A 25,094-nucleotide genomic window follows, 5' to 3' on the forward strand; every position below is an offset into this window, starting at 1 on the left:
TTTGCTTTGTGACGCGTCACAGTACCCTGAGCCCCTTGGGGCTGGACAGATAGTCACCCAAGGTGGGGTATGGGGGTCTCTGCTTTTTCCAGGTTCAGAACTTGAACAACATTGTCTCTTTCCCCCTGGACAGTCTGTTGAAGGGGCAGCTGAGGGATGGGCGACAGGTGAGTCTCCATGCGGGAAGCAGGGGTGCCCAGAGGTGGTAGGATGGAGCGAGAAGGGGGCGGGCAGGAGACCAGAGGGGAGGCAGGGCTGGGCTGAGAATGGCTGGTACAGTGGGAGTGCTGACCCCATACTTCTGACCCTTGGAAGCACAGGACCACCTGGCTCTGGGGTCAGCCTTAGGGTAGCTGAACTACTGTCGGCCAGGGCCCGTAGGTACTTCTGACAACACCCCTGTGAGGCGGGTTCTGTAGGTACTCTCGTGCCCATCTTGCAGCTGAGGAAACTGAGGCTCAGAGGGTAACCTGCTCTCAGTTTACACAGCCGGTCGGCAGAGAAGCCAGTGTGGGCTCCGGGACTCCCACACCTGGCTGCTCCCTCTGCACCTGGCAGCCTGGCTCGAGGCAGACAGAGCTCAAAGAAGACGACAGAGTAATCTCCCTGGGAAGTCCACCCCAGAATGCCCAGGGGAGGAGCTGTCCTCCCCACAGAGGCTTCCCTCCTTGCCCCAGGCGGGGAACCACCCAAACCAGACCAGCAGCTCTCCCACCCAGCTGACTGGGGCACCTTGGAAGTCGGGGCTGTTCTGAAGGGTGTGCGCAGCCCAGCTGAATGAGGCCCAGGCGAATGAGGCCAGGGACCAGCTGGGTCTCACTGGCTTGCTGTGCAGCCTTCGGCAGACTTCTTAGTCTCTCTGTGCACCCTTCCTATTGAGAGGACGGTCTAGTGCCAGGCAGGAGAACGGTGGGGTAAAGTTAGGGAGGACCTTCATCCTCCCATCCTCATCCTCATGGTGATCTCCATCTTCTGAGGGAGGGAATTCAGGGCAGATCCCAAAAATCTCCCCACACCCCAGTCCCGGGCCCACCAGTCTGACTGATTCTTGGCAACTGTGGGAGAGGGTCAGGTGGGAGGAGGGGCTCAGCCCTGAGAAATGGGGTCAGTTGGGTCTATTGTTGGGGTCAGGTTTGCAGGCAGGGCTGTTGGGGCAGGGGTTGGCTGGAGTATGGCTCTGAGCAGCAGAGGGGAGCATGCAAGCACAGGGTACAGGGTAACTGTGCAAAGTGCGCTGTTGATTTCAGGCTCCAAGCGCCCCTTTGGGCAAATTGTTCTTTTTAAACCACAGGATTCCAAAAAGCAGCTGGAGAAGGCATGGAAGGACTACGAAGCCAAAATGTAAGTGGCTGCGGCCAGGTGGTTTGTCCAGGAGAACGGTGCTTGTGTTGCAGCAAGAGGCGGGATGTCGGGAAGAATCTAAATGCTGCCAGGACGCGTTGCCCCTAAGTGCATGGCACATCTCGATCTCTAGAGGCACCTACGGGGGGTGGTTTCTGCCCAGGCCTGATGGGAATCTGGGGGCTGGACCACGAGACCATCAAAGGGGAGCACTCGTGAAGGGACCTCAGGATGCTGCTCTCAGAGACCCATCTGCTTGGTGGTGCCAGACATGGGTAGAGAGACAGACAGGAGCTACAATTTACTGGACACCTCCATGTGCTGGTCACTTAATCCTCACAAACACCCAGCCCTGTGAGGGAAGTATTAGTATCCCAATTATCAGAGCAGGAATTGGAGGCTCAGAGAGGTTAACTCATTTGCCCCAGGCCACACAGCTAGGCAGAGGCAGAGCTGGGGTTCACGTTCCTTGATCCTCTTTCTGCAGTACCAGGTGATATCTCTAAACATTGAGAGGGACATAGATGAGGAAAGGGAGTGGATGTCCTACCCAGGCCTCTTGTGTGCACAGGATACTCCAGATCTCCCACCAGCTACTGGGACTTCACAGGGACAGAAGGAGCCTCGGGCACCCAGTGACCAACTGCGCCTGAGCAGAGCCTCCTTGCCTCTGTCCTCTAGACTCTGTTCAGGTCCCAGCCCCAGCCCTCTGCCAGGGCCCAGCCCGGCCAACCGTATCTCGGAGCACTGCTTGCTATTCTTCGTAAAACTTTATTTTCTCTTACGTTTTGCAAAAGCACTATGTGTTCATTATGAATAACTTAGAAAATATGGAGACGTAAAAGAAGAAACAATTCTATTATCCTTAGCCGGGGGGGGGGTCTTGTGGGGAAAAGCTAGTACTTCTGTGTCGTTGGAAGTTTTTCACGTAGTGTGGGTAGCACTGTAAAAAGTGGGGGGAGGGGAAACCACCAAAAACTAGGAGGAAAATCTTTCATTTCCAAGCCTAAAGTATTAACACCTTTCTAGTTATTTTTCTATACAGAAAGAAATATTTTTACAAAACTCAAGTAATAATCATACTTGGGTTTTTTTACCTACAAATACATCGTGACCATCTCTACATCATTACATATTCTTCTACAATGTCACTTAAATGGGTGCACCGTGTGCCAGCGTATGCAGAAGCCGTAATGTATTGAGTCCACCCCTCTCTCTGGGGAAGCATCCTTGGAACTGAATCTTTGCTCCCATCCATAACTGTTTCTGTAGGATCCATCCCAAGAAGTAGATCCTGGAGCTTTATTGTTCCTCAAGCTCCGAGAGCCACGGGGACCCCCCTCCCCGAGTCTAGAGGAAAGCCATGATCTCTCCCCCCACCAGCATCTCCATCCATTCTCCAGCTGGGGATCTAGATCCTGCCGTGGAGGCAGTGGGAGCTGTGATGGGCGTGGCCTCTGCTCTCAGAGGCCTGTGGCAAGGTGTGGACCGGCAGGCTAGCTCTCTCTTCTGATTTGATGTGGGGTCCCATGGCCTTCCTCCCCCTGAGTTACCCAGACTAAGCCCTTAGCCTTTCAGATCATCATCTACCATGTGGAAAGACTCAGCCCCACCCTGCTGACCTTCCCCAAGCAGCTCTGCTTTTCCCAGATCTACGTATTGATCTTCCCTGTCAGGTTTCATTTAAAGACAAGAACTCTGTGTAATTGATGGGGAAAGGGGCTTGGCTGAGGTTATTCAGGAGTTATCGACAGGGCCTGGAGCTAGAACCCAGGGCTTCTGGGTCCAGTGCTTTTCCTGCCATGCTACATGGTCTCCTTGCTCCAGCCGTGCATGTTACATAGGTTGAGCTACATGTCCTGGCATAGGTGTCTGTACATTCTTTTTGTGAGGGCTCCAGGTATAGCTAGCTATTGGTGAGCCATGAATGGCTGTGTGATTCTGCCTCATTCTTACCAAACTGGTCTGGGCAGCAGCTGGAAGGGCCCAGGGCCCTGATAGCATCTGTGGGATACCACCAGGAGTTGCACCCACTAGTCATTCATATAGGAGGAGGGCTCCCCTCTCTACCTGGGGCTGCTGAGAACGGCATCCCAGAACCTGTGCAGAGGCCTGGTTTATCTAGGCTGTTCCATGTGCAGGTCTGTTTCCTCTAATGGAAAATGGGGCCAGTGATACCTCGTAGCGTTGATGTGGGGATGAAACAGTACAGCATATAAAGCGCCTGGCAGGGCAGTTCAGCAGGTATTTATTGGCCATCTTTCTGAGCCAAAACTGGGACCAGAATAACTCAGCAAGGGGCTGAGAGGCAGGCCCTGAGACCTCTGCTCCTAGCGTTTCCCCGGACCAGCTTGGGATCTTAGGCCGTCATGTCCTTTCTCTGGGTCTCACTTTCCTCTTCTGTAAAATAGTCCTTGACTGTGATCCATCAGAAAAGACACTGTGAGCGTCCCCAGCTGGGGGAACCAGGCAGGGGAGGAGGGATGGAACAAATCTGAGCGGTGGGGTTAGTTACCAGTGCCCTCCGTCCCCAGGGCGCTAGCCTCAGACAGATCTGGGTTCAGATCCTGCCTCCAGCACTAACTAGCTGTGTGCCTTGGACAAATGGCTCCTTCTTGTAAAGTCGGGAATGATCCTGCCTCACGGGTTATCCCTTTAGCGTGTGACAGGTCTAGGAGAGCACCCAGCACAAAATTAGTGCTTCAAAACAATAATTAGTAATAATAGCAGCTAGTACTTGTACTTACTTGAGACCTTCCTTTCTCCAGGCACTCTGATAAGTTCTTTACATCTGTTATCAGATTTATTCCCCTAGGCAGGGGAAGGCACTGTTAAGATCCCAAATTTATAGGTAAGTAGTGAGGAAAAGACCACCATAACCCCTGCCTTAGTGGGTCCCACTGGTTTGTAAGCAAGAAGAGAGGTGGGTCAAGAAATAATGAAAATGCAAAGTAATTGTGCCCTAATGGAAGTGTCAGCACGGAGCTGGCAGAAAAGGCAGGTAGTTGGCAGGAAAGGCAGGAGGGGTGGTCAGAACAGGCATCGCAGGATGCCATGGTGTCAGGTTGGCAGGTGCGAGATTGGCTTTGCTTCCTTTCCTCTCCCGTCTCCCCCCTCCCTCGCCTCCTCACTGCCCCGGAGTCCCTGTTCCGTCTCCTGAATAGCATCAGACTGCTGCTGTAGCCCTTTCTCCGCTCAGCTCAGTCTTCTTAGTAACCAGCATTTCAGCGCTTTTCACCCCCTATTTCATTTCGCTCCTTCTGCTGCAACTCCATTCAAAGGAAATCAGAATATTCCTAACATATGAAATGTTTACAAAACGTCGGTGATCCTTGGAGACAGGGAGGGAATGGGACTTGCTGTTTTCTGGGCTGGGGTGCGTGGTGGAATAAAAAGCACTCCCCAGCTATTAGTTTGAGGGGTGTCACATCAGGTGACTGTGTCAGACTTTGTAGGGTAAATCTCTGTAAATTACCATAGCCGAGGCTGAGGGACAGAAATAGGGTAATTCACAAAGCCATGGATAGCTTCCAAGCTTATCTTCATCCTGAGCTAAATAGCTTCTGTCCTTTAATCTCCACTAGACCCTGTATAAAAAATATTAAATAAATAAAGAAGTACTGTATGCTAAAAAAAAATTATCTAAAGGGATCACCAACCGTTCTTACTATAATCATCAGTATCATTATTATCATCATAATCCTGCCATTTATTGAGGGCTTACCATATGCCATGGACTATATTAAATGTTTCCCATGCATTATGTCATCTGAGAACTAGGCAGTATCAAGTCTCATTTTGAAACGGGGAAACTGAAGCTTAGATTTAGAAAGGTTAAGTGAGGGAGCTGCCATTCAAATTCAGAATCCACATTTCTAGCCACTGTACTACATTGTGGCTTCCTTTCTGTCCATTTATTCTGAAGCAGACATCTTTCCATGTCAATATAGAGAGAGATCTTCCTCATCCTTTTTAACAGCTGTATAGTATTCCTATATATGGACATAGCATAATTTATTAAACTGCTTCCTATGGATAGACATGTAGCTTATTTTTCATTTTTCACTATTGAAAGATATGGTAACAATGTGTACGGAAGATTCCCCGCCCGCTCCCAGCTGCTCTGCCCACTCAGTCTCCTGCCCTCCTTTGCAAGCTGCCAGGCTCGTTGTTGCTAACACCCAGCCTAGCCACTGCCTCTCACCCTGCTGCTCATCTTCAGATCCCAGAAAAAGCATCAGTGCTGACTCCCAGGCCCGGTTCACAGGGTCAGTCCCCACCCTAACTCCACCACCCTGCCACAGACTCCCTCCTGGGGTATCATAAAGCTTTAGGGAATTGAAAAATAGCTTCTGAGAAAAGAAAAACAAAAGCCTGCAGTGCCCTGCTCTAGAGCAGTAGTTCTCACGCAGGGGCCGTTTTGCACTCCACCCTCCCCCCAGGAGACATTTCTGGTTGTCACGACCGGGGAGATGCTACTGGCATCTAGCGGGTAGAGGTCAGGGATGCTGCCAAACATCCTCTATCCACAGAGCGGCCCCCACATTAAAGAATCATCTGGTCAATTATCTGTAGTTCCAAGGTCGAGAAACTGCTCCACAGGTCTCCAGGGACAGATGCTGTGGGTAAACTCTGTCCCAGACGTCTGACCTCAGTGGGACCCGAGACTTTAGAGGCAGAAGGGGCCTGAGAACTCAGTCTAGGCCACTGCGTCCTCAGTTTACAGGTGGGAAGGCTGAGGCCTCGAGGGGCTGTAATAATAGCTGTAGTGTCTTCTCCGTGCTAAGTCTTTTGCATACTTTCTCTCATCTGGGAACAGATAAAGAGCCCCCTTTTCCAGATGGGGAGACCCAAAGAGGGGAAGTAACGCAGCCCATGATGTATCCCACGTCTGTCTTCTCTGCTGAGGGCCGGCTCCCATTTGGGAGCAAAGCTATTGAGCAAGACGTCTCCTTTACACAGGATTCATGGTCACATGCGCCCAGCCTTGATGTGGAAATACTCTCCTGGCTGGGAGTGGGTGATCTGATGGGCGTGGGATTTCCAGGAAACCATTCACACAGTTCCACCCATCCCTAAAGAGGGAAAACAGCCAACCCTTGAGATCCGCAGGGGGAAGGCCCAGGTTTCTCTCAGCTACAAGGATGGGAAGCAGTTTCTGTTTTCATTTAAAAGAAAAGAACAAAGGTTTTGTAAGCTTTAAATGGGGAGTTCCATGGCTCAGAAGAGTGAAGGCACTTTGTGGTCTTCTAACCCACAGGGTCCTAAATCCCTTCCAGCAAAATCAGAATTGTCACCCCAAATCCCAGCTGACCCTTATGTGAGCGCATCCCCTCCCCCCATAAAAACCTTCACTCCTTCCCATCACTGTTGGGATGAAGACCAAGAACCTCAGCATGGTCTGAATTAGGCCCTGCATGGTCTGGCCCCTCTTTACCTCACCTGGAACCCCTCCCTCTCCATTTCTCCTAGAGCCCTGATCCCTCCTGCCTCTGGCCGCTGTCACATGCTCTGATCCTCCCACCCAGCCCTAGCTTCCTCCAAGGCAACTTCTCAGACTTCAGATCCCACTCAAACATCACTTCCTGAGCAGCCGGATGAGGTCCCCCATGTAATCTCCCATCGCTCTCTTCACAGCTGTGATTTGATCCACGTCTTTCTCTCCGACCAGCCTGTGGATTCCCTGAATCTTCCTTGTTCACCATTGTATGCCAACCCACCACACGGCTGGCACCCAGGAGCGCCCCTCACTCTCGTGTGGCTGTGCAGAGAGGAGCACATAGGGATGGTAGGACGTGAAGGGGCTGGTGGGCGTTGTTCAGCCCTCTCTTTTCTTGGGGCCTAGGGCCAGGCTGGAGAAGGAGAGGGACCGTGCCAGGGTGACAGGAGGGAGCCCTGGGGAGGTGGCCCAGGACACGCAGAGAGAGCGGCGTGTTTTCCAGCTGCACATGTGTGAGGTAAGGAGTGCTCCAGGGGGAGGGTGGCTGGGATGTGTCTGCCTGCCTGCCTCTCCTGAAGCCCCGGGGCCCAGGCACAGACTCAGCTCAGGTCCTGGCCGGATGGCCCTTGAGATGTCACCAAGGTTCAGTCATGGCCAAGAGGCGGAGCCCAGGATGGGGACTGCAGCCCCTCGTCCCTGGATTCAGCTTCTGCTCACGTCACACATCTTGCCCTGCCCTTCCCCCAGTATCTGCTCAAAGCTGGGGAGAGCCAGATGAAGCAAGGTCCCGACTTCCTGCAGAGCCTCATCAAGTTCTTCCACGCCCAGCACAAGTAGGTCTCTCCCCGTGTCCCCACCCCAACGCCACCGTCCCTCGCCCCTTAACCCTCAGGCAACACAGAACAAGGCCCAGGGCCAGGGCCTGGCAGACCTTCAAGGACTGTGTGTGTCTGTCCCCTGTTGGTGATGCGTTGTACAGCTCCTCTTTATCAGGCACTAAGTACCTTACACACTTGATCTTAGTCCCCCAACACCCCTGTGAACAGGTACTGTTATTATCCCCATTTTACAGATGAGAAAACTGAGGCTTAGATTTACTAAGATCACACGGCTAGTAAGTGGAGTTTGGACCCAGACACTCTGACTCCGAGTGCCTGCTCTTGACCGTCAGACTCTACTGCCCCCAGGTGCCCTGTGATCCTTAGAGCACCTTCTCCCACACTTCTCTCATTTGCATCTCTTTCTGGTCCCTTGTTTGGCCTCACACCTCTTAGCTTTTTCCAAGATGGCTGGAAGGCTGCTCAGAGCTTGTCCCCCTTCATCGAGAAACTGGCGGCCTCAGTGCATGCAGTAAGTCGGGCCTCAACCTTGGGCATGGGGTCAAGTCCCTTGTCCTTCCGGGAGAATCTGGGGTGTCGAAGAGTTGGCTCCCGCCCAAAGAGCGAGGCTACTGCTCTGCAACTCTGGGTCCGGGCTGTGCACCTGGCACGTCTGCTGGCTGATGATGGGGTGCTGCCCTCTGTCCCATAGCTGCGTCAAGCCCAGGAGGAGGAGCTCCAGAAGTTGACCCAGCTCCGGGACTCCCTCCGGGGGACGCTGCAGCTGGAGAGCAGAGAGGTCAGCCCCTGAGTCATCCCAAAGCAAGTGCCCTCCCCTGAGGCCCACCACGGAGGGAGGGAGAAAAGGAAGACCCCACAGCGTCCCCTTGAGAAGGCTCCCGGGGTGACACTCCTGCAGAATGGGGTTCTTCCCACCCAGACGCCCTGAGGTCTCCTTTGCATGTCTGAGGAACAGGAGAACCTGAGCCGGAAGAATTCAGGAGGTGGCTACAGCATCCACCAGCACCAAGGCAACAAGCAGTTTGGGACGGAGAAGGTGGGCTTTCTGTACAAGAAAAGTGATGGGTAAGTGACTCAGAGAGCTGAAGTAACTTGCCCAAAGTCGCACAGCCAGTAAATGACAGGGTTGGGGGAACTGCCCAAAGGGGCTGTTCTTATCATTTGTGTAGACCCTGAGGGCTCCAGGACTGTCCACTCTGGCAATGCAAAATTATCAGAAGCCTGGGCCCATGAACCTCTGCTGAAAGTCACTGGTTCTTCTTGAAGGAGAATAGCAGCAGCTAACCCTCGCTGCAGACTCACCATGCCCCAGCCAGTCTCCACGCCCCGCGCCTAACCTCTCCAATATGCTGAATATGCCTGGACATGAAAGCGTGGACTGTGCCTTGCTCCCTGGTATAAAAAAATCAGTCCGTGAAATGCACAGGCCCTATGGACGCGTTCATGTTTCTACATATCCGTTTTTATCACAGAAAAATAACTTTGTTAACCAGTTAATAGGGACCTCTAAGAGCTTTGGATCATGGATTTGCTAATTTTATTTTCAGGGTTTCAATATTTACCCTGCTTTGTTTTTACCTATATTCATCTGTTGCGGTCAAGCGCCTCTTTCCCCTCTCAGACTAGGAGGCCCCTAAGGTTGAGAGCTGTCTCCTCCATCAGACCAGAAGCTCTCAGGGGACCAAGGTCACATGGTCTCCTTTAGAATAAGGATTCCCAGCCGGCAGGGCTGTGTTCCCTCCATCAGACTAGGAGCTTCCTAAGGAGAGGGCTGTGTCTCCTCCATCATCAGGCAGCCCCAGAAAGTGAGGGGTGTCCGAGTCAGGGCACAGGAGAGGTGAGAGGTGTGGCAGGAGGTCATGCAGGTGGGGCTGGGGGCCTGGTCCAGGACTCTCTTCTCTGATTCAGGGGGATTAGGCATGAGGCTCCCATCACCATCTCTCTATCCCTCTGGCCTTAGAATTCGAAGAGTCTGGCAGAAAAGGAAGTGCGGAGTCAAGTACGGCTGCCTGACCATCTCACACAGCACGGTGAGGCCTGGCGTGCGGCCTCGACCGGTCCACTCCTCTGTGTCCTGAGCAGTGTCGAGCCCTCCCTCCAAGATTAGCCCTCGACCTGGATCCAGGGAGCTGGAGACCCCCTGGGTGGGAGGAAGGAGGGGACCCAAAGCCCCCAACCTCGTCTTGGCCCACCCTCCACATCTTTGAGGTCCTGGGAGGGGGGAGACGTAAACTGGAACAGGATTAGCATGCCATTAAACAGATTGCGATCAGAGTTTGGCAGGCCCAGAGGGGGACGTGTACATCCTCCCCCACAACTTCTCACAGATAAACCGGCCCCCAGTGAAGCTGACCCTGCTGACGTGCCAAGTGAGGCCCAACCCCGAGGAGAAGAAGTGCTTCGACCTGGTGACCCGTGAGTGGTCCCTGCCCCTCCCCCAACTCTTCTCTCAGAGACCTGTCCGCTCCCGGAGGCTTCCCTCAGGGCCTGTGTCCACTTCCACACATGTTTATAAACGGCTGCTCCTGAAGGCCTGAAACGCCCCTGCACAGTCTTCTAGAGGCTTCACCTCATGTCACCTGAAACATTAAAACGCACCCACATCCCACATGCAATCTGGTTATTTCTGTAAGACATATTTGAATGGATTTGGGTAATTTGGCTTTCAAAATTATTACTTTAAAATTTCCAGTTTTTATCCTTTGGAGACTTTGGTGACAGGCTTTACATGGGGGCCGGCACAGGCTGAGAAAGAGTGAGGCCTGGTCCTCGGGGAGCTCTGACAGGGGTGTCATGTGGGGACCAGGACTGCAAGCTGATGGGGAGCATCCAGAAGGGAGGTGCAGATGTGACGCTGTCAGAGATGAGAGGGAAGGCCCGCCCTGTGGTGGGGAGTCAGGAACGGCTGCTCAGAGGAGCATTTGAGTTTGGCCTTGAAGGACACAGAACGGAGAGTCTGGGGGAGGACGTTTCAGGAGACAGGACTGGCATGAGGAAAGGCATGGAAGCAGGAGAGTGGGTTCGGCCAGTTTGGCCAGAGTGCAGGGTTCACACAAGAGTAGTGAGACATGAGCCCTGGAAATGCCTCTTAAAAGTTTGGCCCTTCTTTCCTGGCAATAGGGAGCCACAGGGGGTCTTGGAGCAAGGGAGTGGCTTGATCAGAGCAGAAATTTAGGTACAACAACCTGGCAGCTGGAACAGGCTGGGGGAGGGCGAGAGATGGGGGGCAGGGAGACCAGACAGGAGGCTGTGGGGCCCAGAGTGGTGGTGGCCGTAGGTTCAGAGGATACCCTGCCTCTGAGCTGAGTGGGGTCCTGTGCCCTGGGAGAGCCCCTTGACCCTGGGACTTGGGCTGCACACAGAAGGCCTTGGGATCCTGCTTTGGCAGTAACTTCTGAGAAACTGCCCCCTCTGCTGGCCACTGTCATTACCCTCCCCACTCCCAGCTTGGCAGAGCTTGGCCCCACAGGGACAAAAGCTCCGTCCGGATCCAGTGGTGGGGGTGAGGGCTCCCCGGGTGCAGGGAAGGCCAGCAGGATGTCTGTGGGCCACACATGCCCCCCTCGCCCCACAGACAACAGGACGTACCACTTCCAGGCGGAGGACGAACACGAGTGTGAGGCGTGAGTGCCCCCCGCGGCCAGCCTGGGGGTGGGGGCAGGGGAGCCTCATCTAAGCCCCAGCCTCTGGGCCTGAAACAGGAGCCCACCGCCACGGGTGTGACCCCCACGCCTGCCCGCACACTCTCCGCAGGTGGGTGTCCGTGCTGCAGAACAGTAAGGACGAAGCCTTGAGCAGTGCCTTCCTCGGGGAGCCCGGCGGCGGCCCGGGGCCCTGGGGGGGCGCCGGGCTGGACGGGGAGCCCCAGGACCTCACCAAGCTGCTCATCGCCGAGGTGAAGAGCAGGCCCGGGAACGGCCAGTGCTGCGACTGCGGGGCAGCAGGTGGGGCCGGTGGGCGGGGCGAGGCGGGAGGTGGGCGCCGAGGGGAGGGCCGCACCGCCAGGCACGAGCTGCTCGTCTTTGCAGACCCCACGTGGCTCAGCACCAACCTGGGCGTGCTCACCTGCATCCAGTGCTCCGGCGTCCACCGCGAGCTGGGCGTGCGCTTCTCGCGCATGCAGTCCCTCACCCTGGACCTGCTGGGCCCCTCCGAGTTGCTGGTGAGGGCAGGGCGGGGCCAGAGGGGGGCTCGGGGCGTGGTTCGATCGGGGGCGGGGCTTCCCGACGGCTCGGCCAGAGCCTGTGGGTCGGGTGGGGCTGGGCCAAGGTGGCGCGGGATCCAGAGGAGCCAGAAAGGGGCTGATCAGGGGCGGGGCCTGGGCCCGGAGGAAAGCTGGGGGGCGGGACCTCTGGAGGCTCGGTCCTCCAGGGGCCGCTGTCCCAACCACCCGCCCTTACCACCACCGCGTTCCCGCAACCCCAGCTGGCCTTGAACATCGGAAACACACGCTTCAATGAGGTCATGGAGGCCCAGCTGCCCTCACACGGCGGCCCTAAACCGTCTGCTGAGAGTGACATGTAAGGGGACTCTCAGATGGCGGGCGTCTTGGCTGGGGGATTCTGCTTCCCCAGCTCCTAGGGTCTCAGAAAGATCTTGGACCAGAATTCTGGGGGGGAGGGGAGCCTCAGATCTGGAAGAGTCCAGGACAGGTTCTGGGAAGAGGGGATCCTGTCTCCTGTGGGATGGGTCCCCGGGTCAGCTGGGTGGAGACGGCCCTTGCTCTGAGATCCCCTGTCTGTTTTGGCAGGAGCGCCCGCAGGGACTACATCGTGGCCAAGTATGTGGAACACAGGTTTGCCCGGCGCTCCACACCCGAGCCCCAGAGACTCTGGATGGCCATTTGCAACCGGGACCTCCTGTCGGTGCTGGAGGCCTTTGCTAATGGGCAGGACTTCGGACAGCTGCTGCCTGGGCCTGAGGGGCAGGTGAGAACCACCTCGAAGGGCCACTGAAAACCCACCGGAACTCGCATACTCCCCAGTCCTCCTCCAGAACCAGCTACTACTCCCCTCTGCCCCACCCCTGACAGCTGCTCAAACCCCACCATCAGAGGGGTAAATGGGAGAGAACACAGCTTCAGTCAGGCAGCCCTGGGCCAGAATCCTGGCTCTGTCTTTTCCTAGCTGTGTGATCCTGAGCAGGTTACTTAACTTCTCTGAGTCTCATTTTCTCATCTGTAAAAGAGGTTAATGATAACACCTAGAGTGCTGAAGTGGGAATTAAGTCATGTATGTAAACGGCCTGGTGCGTAATATGTGTGCCATGAATGTTAGTGTCATTTTTTTTTCCTTGAATAGCCTTAGAAATGGGTAAGGGTGGGTCAGGTTAGATCAGGGAAGGCCACTGCATTGCGATTTCCAGGAACATCTGTGAGCCGAGGAGGGGAAAGGCGATCAGAGACATTTGAAAGATTAAGTCAACAGGAGTTGCTGACTGATTAGACGTCAAAAATTGGATGTCATGTCTTTGAGCTTCTGTTTGACATCTTGGTGGGGCTGTCCAGTGGGCAGTGCGGGTGCAGCGTGTAGGGGAGGTAAGAATTTGGAACAGCCTACACCTGAGTGATGGCTGAGAGCATGAGGTTAGCTGAGGTCTCAGCGGGCAGGGAGAGAGGAAGCCCAGGGCCAAGAACCAAGTTTGGGAAACACCTTCTCCTGCGGGCACAGGAGGCAGAGCCACTGAAGGAAGCTAGGAAGGAATGGTCTTTCACCCTCCTCCCTAACTCGAGGCTCCCCCAGCCTGTCTCAGCTCTCCGCAGTTCTGGCAGCTGCCTATCCAGAGGAGTGAGGGGCAGCAAGGGTTCAAAAGGGTAGTATCGGGTTGAGGGCAGACGAACTGGGGGTAAACTCAGAGGTGTGGACGTGTATTCAGGCACCTGGAGAGCTCGCCCTGCACTTGGCTGTCAGAGTCGCCAGCCAGGCCTCCCTGCCCCTGGTGGATTTCATCATCCAGAATGGGTGAGAACGCCCCTGCCCGCCTGTCCACCTCCTCACGCTGCCCCCTCCTCCCTCTTCTCCCACTCTCCGCCCTCCTCTCCTCTCCCTCCTTTTCCCCCTGACCTTGACCCCCTCACCTGTCTGTTCCCTTCCTCCCTCCCTGACCCCCCCACGCACAGTGGTCACCTGGATGCCAAGGCTGCTGATGGGAACAGTGCCCTGCACTATGCTGCTCTCTACAACCAGCCCGACTGCCTGAAGCTGCTGCTGAAAGGGAGGGCGGCCGCTGGCTCAGGTGGGGCTCCGTCAGACTCCCCTTCCCCACCGCCCCTCCTGTGGGACTTCCTCCTTCTTCCCTGACGGAGAGCACGGGTCACAAGCGTGGACTTGGCAGACAGACGTGCCTTCTAATCCTGGCTTGCCTCGGACCACCTCTGTGACTGTGGGGTTTGTCTGTTCATCTCTTGAACCTCAGCTTCCTCATCTGTAAAATGGGAATAATCCTGCTGACCTAGAAGGCATGCTGAAAGGATAAAATAAAATAATGTTTCTGAAAGTACCTAACAGAATAAATATTAGCCGAATCTGAATAATAATGATTATACTAGCCACTATTTACTATTTAACATGTGCCTGATAATGTGCTAAGTGCTCTGCACATATGAACTCACTTAATCCTCTCAACAGCCACATCAGGTAATTACAGGTATTATACTCGTTTTATAGATGACGAAAATTGAGGCCCAGAGAGGTGAAGTAACTTGCCCAAGGTGACACAGCTAGGAAGTAGCAGAACCAGGGTTCCAACTCAGACAATCTGACTCCAGAGGCCCATCTTAACCTCGAAGCATAATACCCCTGCCTTTACCCCTCACAGTGAACGAGGCAGGAGAAACAGCTCTGGACATAGCCAGGAAGAAGCAGCACAAGGAATGTGAGGAGCTGGTAAGGTCTAGGGAAGGGGGAGCCCCCGACCCTTTCTTTCTCTCCGCTGAGCCCCCAACCCCCTGAACTAACAAGCCTTTGTTTCTGGCAGCTGGAGCAGGCCCAGGCTGGGACCCTCGCCTTCCCTCTGCACGTGGACTACCCCTGGGGAATTTCCCCTGAGCCTGGCTCTGACAGTGAGGAGGACGAGGAGGAGAAGGTGGGTCCCAGCCCCTGCCTCTTGGGCCTCTAGACAGCAGAAGGAGAGAGGCAGGGGTGGGCCCGGTGGCGCAGCAGTTAAGTTCGCATGTTCCACTTCGGTGGCCCAGGGTTTTCGCCGGTTTGGATCCCGGGTGCGGACATGGCACTGCTTGGCAAGCCATGCTGTGGTAGGCATCCCACATATAAAGTAGAGGAAGATAGACACGATGTTAGCTCAGGGCCAGTCTTCCTCAGCAAAAAAGAGGAGGATTGGCAGTGGATGTTAGCTTGGGACTAATCTTCCTCAAAAAAAAAAAAAAAAAGAAGGAAAGAACCAGATGGGACCTGGCATGGGGAAGGCAGGGCTGAACTGAAGGACCAGGCTGTCCTCCCTCCCACACTTCTGCCCTGGCAGCGCTGCTCTCTGAAGCCCCCAGCCCAGGTCCGCTGGGCCAGTGGGAGGCTGGACATCAGCAACAAGACTTATGAGACCTTCGCCAGTCTGGGACCAGCCCCTCAGAGCCAGAGTGAGGACTGCCCCCCACCCTTGCCAGTGAAGAACCCTTCTCGGACTGTGGTCCAGGGACGCGCGGGACATGCCAGTGGAGGTATGGTGGGCTGTCCTTACAAGGCTCATCACACCCTTCATTGAGGGCCTCCTGTGTGCGGGGGCAGTGAGCAAGAGTGCGTGTGTTACTCCTTCTCATCCTCACAGCCACTGTCAGGTAGGACTTATGACCCCTACAGGCAAAGGAACGGAGATGTTAAGTGAGATGCCCAAAGTCCCACAGCTAATAAGTCCCTGATATGGGATTGAAACCCGGGTCCGTGCACTGCTTCACTTAAATACAAAGAGAGAGACACATTTGCTGAGCACCCACCATGTCTCGAGTCCTTCGGGGGCTACGCTGGTGGGAGAGAGAAAAACTGGAGTGCAATCATTGTAATATAAGGCCCAGTGTGCTCTAGAATGTCAATCCCCAAAAGGACGGGGACTGGGAGTGTCTTGTTGACACTATTTCTCCAGCACCTGGCACAGTGCTTGGCTGGTCTCAAGAACTATTTGTTGAATGAATGAACAGGCTTGTTCTGGAAGTCCGGGGGAGGGAGGGAGCATGTCCCGTTGGGAGTGGGGGTGGTTCAGGAAGGCTTCCTGGTGGAGGTAGCATCGCGCTGAGCCTGAGGGATGAGTAGGAGAGTCCAGATGGAGGAGAAGGTGTGAGCAGAAGCCAAAGAGTGTGGCCCTGGCTGTCGTGAATGATGCTGTGGATGAATGAGGCTGAAGCATGATGGGGAGGAGCGGAAGGAGAATGCTGGAGAAGGAGATGGGGTTGGGGAGTGGGGAGAGAACCGTGATAGATCCCGAGGCCAAAGAATGCAGAGGAGTGATCAAGACAGGCTTTATCCCTTCTGATTCCAGATCGTTCTGAAGTCCCCAGCCTGAGCTCGGAAGCCCCTGGGGCCTCTGAGAGCCTGAGCAGTCCAGCCTCCTCCTCCTCCAGCCTTACAAGCCCCGTGGAACCTGGGGGTCCCAGCCAAAGCCCACATGGCTCTGAAGAGGGCCTCTGGGAGCCCTCGGGCGCCTCTCGACCCAGCCTGACATCTGGAACCACCCCTGCGGAGATGTATCCCCCCGTCAGGTTCAGGTTGGTGAGAGCCCAGCTGTGCAACCTGGGGAGGTCTCCTGACCTCTCTGAGCCACTATTTATTTCCCCACTCTAAGTGAGCCTGCCTGAAGACTGGGAACCTTCCAGCTCTGAGGCCCATGACTAGACCTTAAGTTCAGGGAGATTGGACCCCTTTCCCTCACACACCTGCTCCCGGGTGTGAGCCAGAGAGCTGGGGAGGAGTCGGGGACCCAGATTGCTGAAGTGGGAGTAGAGAAGGCTTAGTCCCACCTGTGTGGCTTATTCCAGGGGCTCTCAGTGGGGTCTTCACTCTGTCCCCACCTCCAACCCAGGGTCCAGTCCTCCCTTCCTTGCAAACCCTCGCAGTTTGGAGTTTTGAGAATAGACATGGGGAAATCTCTGGAGCCCTCTGGAGGTCAGTTGCAGGCCTCTGGGCCTGTGATGGACCCCGCCTGGGGCCTCGTGGACTCTCTACACATCCTAAGCCCCCAGCCTTGCTCTGTACCTGAGCCCTGTCTCCCCACTCTGAGGGGCTTGCTGGGCTTGAGGTCACCTTGGCCTTTCCCTGCCTTGCAGCTCCGAGAGCACTCGCTCCTATCGGCGGGGGGCCCGGAGCCCAGAAGACTGTCCCACGGCCAGGCAGCCTCTGCCCAGAAGAAACATGCCGGTAGGAGCTCTGGGACCCTGGTTTGAGGGCCGGTACAGGGTGTCCGGGAGGCAGAGTTGGTCAAGAGTGGGTGTATTAGATTGGGAGACCTCTCCCCATGACTGGTGTACATTAGGGCCAGGCAGCCCTAGTTTGGCCAGTCCCTGTCCTGGTGCTCCTCCTTCCCTTTCCCGCTCCAGCCCAGGGTGGGGGGAGCTGGGGAGAGCCCAGTTCCTGAGGGACGGCAGAGGTGCTGAGGCCCAAGCTCTGGCTGCTCCCCGGGGGAGGATGAGCAAAGCTGTGTCCGCCAGGCTGGGCGCTGAGAGAAGGAATCACTTTCCTGCAGATGAGGCGGGGTTAGGGTGGCCACGTACCAGCCCTTGGTTTACCTGACCCTCCCTTTGTGCAGGAGTCCCCCGGAATCCGCTGAGCCTGCCAGCTCTCAGGCATAGAGGGATGTGACAGGGACAAGGCAAGAGCTGTCATCCTTCATCGGGCCTCTCCCTGCTGGGTCACGAAGTCTCAAACAGTTGGACATATGTAGCTGAGGAACCTGGGAGTGGGCACAGAACAGAGCCAGTTGTGCCGAGAAGGAAGCCTCCTCTGGCCCTTGTTCCCCGGGGTTCCTCAGGGCTGGTGTTGGTTGTCTGTGTTGGGAGTGGGGCCAGGCAGGGGCAGGAGCTGGGTCTCTGAGGAGCTGGCGTCTTCAGTCCATCACAGTCAGGCACGAGACACAAATCTGTGTTCACAACCAGGTATCCGTCACCCAGCATTTAGTTGATGCTTGTTGTTGAGACGTGTATGATAACAGGAACCTGGGCTTTGGAGTGTGGAGGCATTGGAAAAGTGGCTTCGCTGCCTCCAGCCTCAGTTTCATCGCCTGTAAAATGGGGATAATTTCGTCCACCCACAAAAGGGCAGTTGTGAAACTGAGGGAGACAAACAGCTGGGACTCAGTAGGTGCTTAGTAAATGTCCATTTTCATCCCTCTCTCCTCAGGTTGGCTTCACGGAAGGGGAGGGCTCGAGGACTGGGGTTCTCCCAGCAAGTTCTGTGCAGCTTTTGCAAGACTAGCTCCTTGCCGGCCGTTGTGTGCCTGGACCACCCCTATGCTGGACCCCAACATTCAGAGCTAGGACTTGAGCCGCATGACTGGAAAGCTGAGGTGTTCGCTCCCTTAGGTCTTGCTTCCTCTGTTCCTTGTGCTTCTGTGGCTGGCCTTCCTCTCTGCCATGGGCCCGTGCCCCTGCCGAGGACACTGCGCCCTGCCAGGTTAGGGCTGATGGTGGTTCTTTCCCCTCTATCTCATTCCCTGCCAGAGGCCAGGGGGCTGTATGGCTGGATCTGAGTACTCCTGAGCTAGCTGCAGCTGCCAAACCCACAGTCCCTCATCAGACCAGCACTGTGCTTCTTCCATCAGTCTGGGGCCTCCGCAAGAGTAGGACCAGCCTGCTTCGTCATTCTCCATGTCCAGACAGGGATTCTGCCAGACGAGGGACTGTCTTCTCAGCCATTATTAGTCTAGTATTCCTTTACTGAGTTCCAGATGCCACATGAATAGAAGAAGAGTCCTGCAGAGGTGGTCCCTTGCTGGGAAGCTGGTCCCAAAGGTTGGGCTTGGGAGTGGGCAGGGCTAGGTTCCAGGGGCTGGGCTCAGGGGCAGACTGACCATCAGCTGGTTTACACCTGTGTGACCCTGCAGCTGTCTGTGGCCTGTGTCCATTCTAGCAGGTCAATGCCCATGCTATCCTGGCTGTTACATAAATATTCTAAATATCACCCCTTGGAGGGTCAGCACAGCCTTCCGGGGGACCTCTGCTACATTCCCCAGTCAGGAGGTAGAGTAGGACTCACCCGAATGTGCCCACTCGCCTTGATGTAGCAGGAAGGAGAGGAATGGTCCAGGATCGTTGATCCTCACTTCTCTGCTCTTTCTCTCGGTCAGCTCAGGAGCCTTTCAGTCTCGGGGGAGGAATGGGCCCAGAAAGGAGAAAGCAGAGTGACAGAAATGGGAGGGCACAGACTGGAAGGTTCTGCTTGCCAGGGCCAGAAATCCCACCATGGCTTCCAGCCCCATCATCAAAAACATATACACCCAGGCCATCCTCAGTCTCTAACACCTCAGCCTTACGGGCACTGGGCGCTGGGCCCTGGCAGGGATGGCCCTGGCCAGACGGGACGCCAGAGGGTGCCAATGGCCAACGCAGCAGTCTGTCCCAGGAGGCTGGGCTGTTTACTCTGGAGACCTGGCTGGTCTGTGTTCCCACAGGAACAGGGTTGTCTTCTGAGCCCTCAGTGTCTGATTTTGTTTGCCTCAGACTTGTTATTTCACTCCTCTCTAATAAAAGATTTTTTTGAGTAAATTCCACTGGTTTCATTTATGTGATCGGAAGAGTAACAGGGAAGGGGAGGGAATCTTAGGGCTGGGAATTTTCTCGGGACTCAGTAAGGGAGGCAGCTGGTGAAGTGCAGTGGTTTGCGACCACCAGCGATTTTGTCCCAGGGGACATTTGGCAATGCAGAGACTTTTTTTTTTTTTTGAGGAAGATTAGCACTGAGCTAACATCTGCTGCCAATTCTCCTCTTTTTGCTAAGGAAGACTGGCCCTGAGCTAACATCCATGTCCATCTTCCTCCACTTTATATGTGGGAGGTCTGCCACAGCATGGCTTGCCAAGCAGTGCCATGTCCGCACCCGGGGGTCAGAACCGGCAAACCCCAGGCCGCCAAAGCAGAACGTGTGAACTTAACTGCTGCGCCACCGGGCCGGCCCCTCGGAGACATTTTTGATTGCTCCCAACTGGAAGGTGCTACTGGCATCTAGTTGCTAGAGGTCAGGGATGCTGCTAAACATCCTACAGTACACAGCTCTGCCCCTCACAGCAATGAATTAGCCAGTCCAAAATGTTAATAGTGCAGAGGTTGAGAAACTCTGGTGTGGAGGAAAGAGCACTGGATGAGGAGTCTGGAGACGTGTTTTAGCTCTGCCACCGTCCCTGTCTCATTTTGATTTCCGCTGAGACAGGATTTGGAGGCAAGTAGTTTATTATTTGAGAGATGATCCCAGGAAACATAATGAGGGGGTGGGGAAGTGAAAGAGAAGGTCAAAAAGCAACAGTGTATCCATGAGGGGCTACCACCCGGTGCCACTAGGGCTGCTTATCTTGTTGGGGACCTTTGAGAGACTATACTGATTAGAACATGCCTTCAAGTTATCCCACTGAGAGTGAAGAGATTGGCATGTTTACCACCACCTCTGGTCTCTCCTTGGTTGAGGGGTCCTTCCTGGGGGTGTCAATTCCCAAGCGCCTCCAGCCTGCCCTGGAGCCCTCAGATGTGGGGAGCTGTCCGAGGAGTGTCCAGGAATTGCCCGCTGGAGGCCTCCAGGGAGGACAGCAGGCAGAAGGGATGTGGTGGGTACCAACCGTGTCTGGTATGGTTGAGCAGTGTGACCCTGGGCCTCTCTGAGCCTCAGTCTTCCCATCTGTGCGACGAGAGGGTTGCACTAGATGTTTTCATAGTGTCCTTCCAGCCCTGATGATGTGGGCATCGGGTTCTTTTGATGTCACATGTTTTTTTGTTTGTTTTTTTAAAGGCAGTTCTAACTAACTGCTGACAGCTGTCCCTTCAACCCAGAGGGACTTGTAACAGGGTTGGCAGGAGACCTCCTCACACCCCAAACCGTTAAAGCCTAACCTCCTCAAAGTGGCCGATAATACTTTGCGTGGTCAGACCCCGCCTCTCCCCACCCTCCTCTCATCTGGGTGCTGCAGCCACACCGGTTTCCTGACAGCCAAGCACTGTCCCATCCCTAAGCTTTGCTGCAACTCCAGGAGCATTTTGTTCCTTCCTGGATGCTCAGGGCTAGAACTGCCTGGCACATAGTAGGTGCTCAGTAAATATATGTCGACTGAACGAATGTTACTTCCTCTCTCACGTGAACACTCCCTCCCTCCCCTCAACTCCCACCTTGCACTCGGGCCCAAAGTTTACACTTCGTTTCTTCAGAGGAGATGACACCCTAACTGACACAGGTCCCCTCAAACGTGTCCTTAACGTATCCCCCCCTTCTTCCCGACCCTCACCCCAGTTGTGATAATACAGAATTGATCGTGTCCAAATTCGTTTAGAGTTTCTCTTGCTCATAGACCGAATCTCAAGCTTGCTGGGACTGGGTCTGCCTTGTTCGTTGCCTGGACACTCAATACATATTCGTTGAATGAATGAAAAGACCCACCCCTTCCTCCTTTCCTCCCAGGTCCCACAGCAGCAGTTAGAAGCCAGATGGGTCCACACCGGCGCTGTCTCTGTGGCCCGGGCTGGGATGGGGTTCTCCAAGGTTCCCTCAGGACGGTCTGGAGATTTCACTGTACGCCCCACCCCCAGCTCCCGCCCTGCACACACTGTGGACCAGTGTTCCCGCCTCGCCTCTAGGTCCCTAAGCACACTCCCTCCACCCCCCGAAAGATTATTTTCTGTCAATTAAACTCACTTGTTTAGGACCCTTCCTGGGTCCGCTGGGGACGCTTGTAAGGTCCTTCCACGGGTACAGAGATGTGTGTGTAGCTGTGGGGGCACAATTCTGTTTCCTTCCCTCCGCCCAAGATGGACCCTTCCAGACCCGATCCCACTGGGAAGGCAGCGGTTGGACCCTGAATAAATAAAGGGTGCCCACGTCCCGGGGTCAGTATTTCTCAAAGTCTCCCCAGCCCTCACTACTCGGACGGCAGCACTGGGACTTGGTAGAAACGCAGAACTTCACTGTAAGGAACCAAATAAACGGCAACAGAGGGCCTGGATCTACGCGGGAGCACAGAGTAGGGCCGAGTTCGATTTAATGATCGCGCACAAAAATGCGATCCCAGCGCGCCAAGTTGCCTCCACCGGGGCAGAAGCGCGGAGCTCGATCTGCCGCTTTGAGCTGCCGCGAGCAGAGACGCGGGAGCCCAGAACTCTCCCCGCAGCCCCCGGGGCGCCCTCAGGCTCCCTCCGCGCAGCGACAGCCTCCCCTGTCCCGGGACGACGGCCTCCCCACTCGCCAGAGAGCCCTCCTCCCCAAATCTCCGTCAGCCCCCGGCCCCCCAGGAAGGGCCCGAGGTGCAGGGCCCTCTCTCGCAGCCTCGTCCCTCTCGGGAGGCCCGACTGGCCGGCGCGGGCAATCTTTGCCCGAGCAAGTCCTTGAAGTCTATATTTAGCGCAGCCACCCCTCCCCCACGTTCGGAGGCCGGCCGGCCGAGGGGGGTGTGGGGGGAGGGCCCCGCCCCCGCCAGGCGTGTGTGTCGTGTGTGTTTGGGGCCCGCGCGGGTTGCGCGCCCTCCGCCTCTGCGCCTCCTGCCCCCGAGGCCGAGCTGCTGCCCCCGTGCCCCGCGCCCCGCCGGGCGTCGCGGGCCACCATGGGCCAGGAGGAGGAGCTGCTGAGGATCGCCAAAAAGCTAGAGAAGATGGTGGCCAGGAAGAACACGGTGAGGGTGCAGAGTTCGGGCCACAGCCCCCGCCCCCGGAGGCGCGGCGCGTGCGAGCCGGCGAGTCCCGGGGGCGCGTGCTGGCCCGGCGCCCGGGAGGCGCGTGCAGGACTCAGGGGCCCGAGGGAGGCGCGGCGGGTGCAGGGCTCAGCGCCCCTTGGGGACTGCTGGGCACCTCGGGGTGGGCGTGTGCATGGCCCGGGGCGCCGAGGGGATCGTGCGGGCCCCGAAGACCCTCTGGGTGCACGTCCCTCTGGACTTGTAGAGTTCGGGGACCGCTGGGTGGCTTGTGCAGGGCCTGGGAAAGCAAGTGAAGAGACCGGGACCTGGAAAAGGACTTTCGGCGTCCCGGGACTAGCTGTGTGCAAAGCCCGGGGAGCGGCGGCGACGGCGGGCGGGGGGAGGGGCGACGGGGGGAACAAAATCCTGGGCGGCCTGGGAAGGGGCAGAGAAACTTGAGCTGATGAGGGGTGCTGTGCAGCGTCTATCTCGCAGCCCGGGAACGGATCTAGGGGAGAGGGGCGAAGGGCCGCGGATCTTACGACCCCACAGCTGGGGCGCCAGCAGGAGCGGTGCTGTTTGCAACTTTCCCTTTGCTGGGCCGCGGGGTGGGGCCCGGCGGGCGGGGGCCGAACAGGTGCGGGGCCGCCGCAGCGCCCGCCTTCGGGGCCCGCGGGCGGGGGCAGGGGGCGGGCTACAGGCCTGGGCGGTGCGGGGACTGGGCCCCGGAGGATGGGGGGAGTAGGGACTGGCGGTCCTACCTGCGGGTCCCTGGGCACTCAGTGCCGGGAACTCCGAGCGCAGGGCGACTTGAAGTTAATGTTTATCCTCCCCATGATCTTTGCCTCCGGTCGGCGGCCGCCTGGGTGCCTAGCCAGAGCAAACTTGGCCTTGGGTCAGGGAGGGTGGGCACACCCCGGGAGGGAAGAGAGCGGGGGGCGGGGGGGTGGTGGTAGCCCAAAGGGCTCTCCTCCTCTCACCATCCATAGCCACGTGCTGGAGCAGAACCTGCGTTTCCAGCACATTCTGTGACCCTGGAAACTTGGAAAAGGGATGGACCCTAAGGGAGGTTTTAGAGCAGAGAAGAGGGAAGAGTGGCTGGAGTCGTGGAGCGTCAGGGAGCCCTAGAGCAGACATGGGCGGTGAGGAGTTGGTGCCTGTGTAAAGGCCAAAGCCTCAGTTTCTTCCTCTGTGAGGAGGAGGGGAGCTTACCTGCCTCCTAGGAAGGAGTGGCACTGGACGTGGTGGTCGACGCTGGTGAGGGGGAAAGAAGTGAGATGGGTTTGAAAACCCCTTGGTAGCACTCTGACTGGTGCTCAGTTAGAGGATGGCTCGGTATTTGCACAGAAACCTGCCATGCTGGAAGCTTCTCACTCTCACACTCTAAGGTGCCACCCGCCCTCATTCCAGGACCTTCCAAAATCAGCAAAACTGAGCCTCACCTCATGGGGACACTTTCCCAACTGGGGGCGGCAGAGCCCGCCCAGGTCTTGTGAGCTAAGTTCCACCCAAGTGGACAGGTTATCCCAGCCCTGCGCCTTGCTGACCCCACTTTTGGGCCAGCAGATTCTGGGCCTCTGGGGGAGGGGGGGAGACTGGGAGGGGTGGGAGGCTGGGGAGTTTAGGAGACCTGAGACATGCGGCTCAGTTCCCAGCAGAGCTCTGGCTGAGGAAGAAGGGGCCTGCCCTGGCCTCCTCTCCCTCCTTTTATGCCCCTATGCCCACCACTCTACTTTCCCTCTCTGGGCCTCGATTTCCTCATCTGTGAAATGGGAGGAGGACATGGTGTCCTTTTGAGATGGGTTCTTGTGGAAGTACCCAGAGGTCTCTCCAGGAAAGATGCAAGTCTGGCCGCCGTGTCGCGGCCACACAGAGCCAGTGTGCAGCCACGTCTGCGCCTGGGCTCTTGGCAGCATCTGGGTGGGCACGGAGAGCTCTGGGCCCGTGGCCGAGAGGTGGGGCCTACTCTGGGAGTGAAAGTGGGCCCGCCCAGTGGTGGTGAGGGGAGGAGGACACACTTCCTGGAACAAGATGATCCTCCACGTTGCAGCTCAGGCGGAGGGTTTACTGCCTGTTACAGAAGTCCCAGCCCTTAGGGCTTTGTCAGAGGCTGTGAGTGTGCACCCACTGAAACAGCTTCAAACGTACCCACCACCAGCAATCGCAGCTACACGCACATGTAATTACACACAACAAACAGCTACACACACGCAGCCACACACAGAAGTTAAACACACAGCTATGAGTATAACTGCATATGAGACGTGGCTACTGACTCTGACATGACAGACACACTGACCATTATATTTACAGAAAGACACGCAAGGACGACTGCACGCCTGCACACAACACAGCTACACCCAGCCAGGCAAAGCTACAGACTTAGCCAACAGCCACACTTACGCATTCAGAAGTTATAACACAGGCATCATCCCACAAAGACAAATAGACCCATTGGGCTTCCAGCCACTACATACAGCTCCACCCCGGACCAGAAATACCATCAGCTACACATCCCATACGTGCATGCAGAGAGACACACCTGGCAACACTTGCACATGGCTTTGTGAGCCTAGCTACAACGAGGGCTCAGGGCTATTCTCCAGCATGACCCAGTTATATACAAATTCTTTTTTTTTTGGTGAGGTGAGGATGATTGGCCCTGAGCTAACATC

The 25,094-nt window shown here is 56.1% G+C and overlaps 2 protein-coding genes and 1 long non-coding RNA gene across 5 annotated transcripts in view; 2 read left to right on the top strand and 1 right to left on the bottom strand.

Moving 5' to 3' along the window:
• Positions 1-19,321, top strand: part of ASAP3 (ArfGAP with SH3 domain, ankyrin repeat and PH domain 3) — a 44,457-nt gene extending 25,136 nt beyond the window's left edge. For all 3 annotated transcript variants that reach the window (XM_070598203.1, XM_070598196.1, XM_070598204.1), the window contains 23 exons: positions 93-167; positions 1,292-1,341; positions 7,187-7,298; positions 7,529-7,614; positions 8,056-8,131; positions 8,312-8,398; positions 8,576-8,685; positions 9,581-9,650; positions 9,948-10,035; positions 11,195-11,243; positions 11,374-11,564; positions 11,649-11,782; positions 12,046-12,140; positions 12,371-12,548; positions 13,495-13,580; positions 13,739-13,854; positions 14,437-14,504; positions 14,596-14,703; positions 15,100-15,292; positions 16,105-16,330; positions 16,889-16,979; positions 17,368-17,430; positions 17,958-19,321. In XM_070598203.1, the coding sequence (XP_070454304.1) occupies positions 93-167; positions 1,292-1,341; positions 7,187-7,298; positions 7,529-7,614; positions 8,056-8,131; positions 8,312-8,398; positions 8,576-8,685; positions 9,581-9,650; positions 9,948-10,035; positions 11,195-11,243; positions 11,374-11,564; positions 11,649-11,782; positions 12,046-12,140; positions 12,371-12,548; positions 13,495-13,580; positions 13,739-13,854; positions 14,437-14,504; positions 14,596-14,703; positions 15,100-15,292; positions 16,105-16,330; positions 16,889-16,979; positions 17,368-17,388 (2,310 nt within the window). In that variant the 3' untranslated portion in view covers positions 17,389-17,430; positions 17,958-19,321. The remainder of the gene's footprint in view (positions 1-92; positions 168-1,291; positions 1,342-7,186; positions 7,299-7,528; positions 7,615-8,055; positions 8,132-8,311; positions 8,399-8,575; positions 8,686-9,580; positions 9,651-9,947; positions 10,036-11,194; positions 11,244-11,373; positions 11,565-11,648; positions 11,783-12,045; positions 12,141-12,370; positions 12,549-13,494; positions 13,581-13,738; positions 13,855-14,436; positions 14,505-14,595; positions 14,704-15,099; positions 15,293-16,104; positions 16,331-16,888; positions 16,980-17,367; positions 17,431-17,957) is intronic.
• A 2,164-nt stretch (positions 19,322-21,485) lies between these two features.
• On the bottom strand, positions 21,486-24,347 carry LOC139080045 (uncharacterized). Its single transcript, XR_011534175.1, has 3 exons — positions 24,238-24,347; positions 23,632-23,673; positions 21,486-21,609 (listed from the first exon to the last, which is right to left on the bottom strand). It is a non-coding gene; the product is annotated as an uncharacterized lncRNA (long non-coding RNA).
• The window catches only part of TCEA3 (transcription elongation factor A3), a 32,250-nt gene continuing 29,215 nt past the window's right edge, over positions 22,060-25,094 (top strand). The window contains exon 1 of the mRNA XM_070598278.1: positions 22,060-22,419. Coding sequence (XP_070454379.1) covers positions 22,351-22,419 — 69 coding nt within the window. The 5' untranslated portion in view covers positions 22,060-22,350. The remainder of the gene's footprint in view (positions 22,420-25,094) is intronic.

The sequence above is a fragment of the Equus przewalskii genome, chromosome 2 (genome assembly GCF_037783145.1).
Source record: "Equus przewalskii isolate Varuska chromosome 2, EquPr2, whole genome shotgun sequence".
NCBI lineage: Eukaryota > Metazoa > Chordata > Mammalia > Perissodactyla > Equidae > Equus > Equus przewalskii.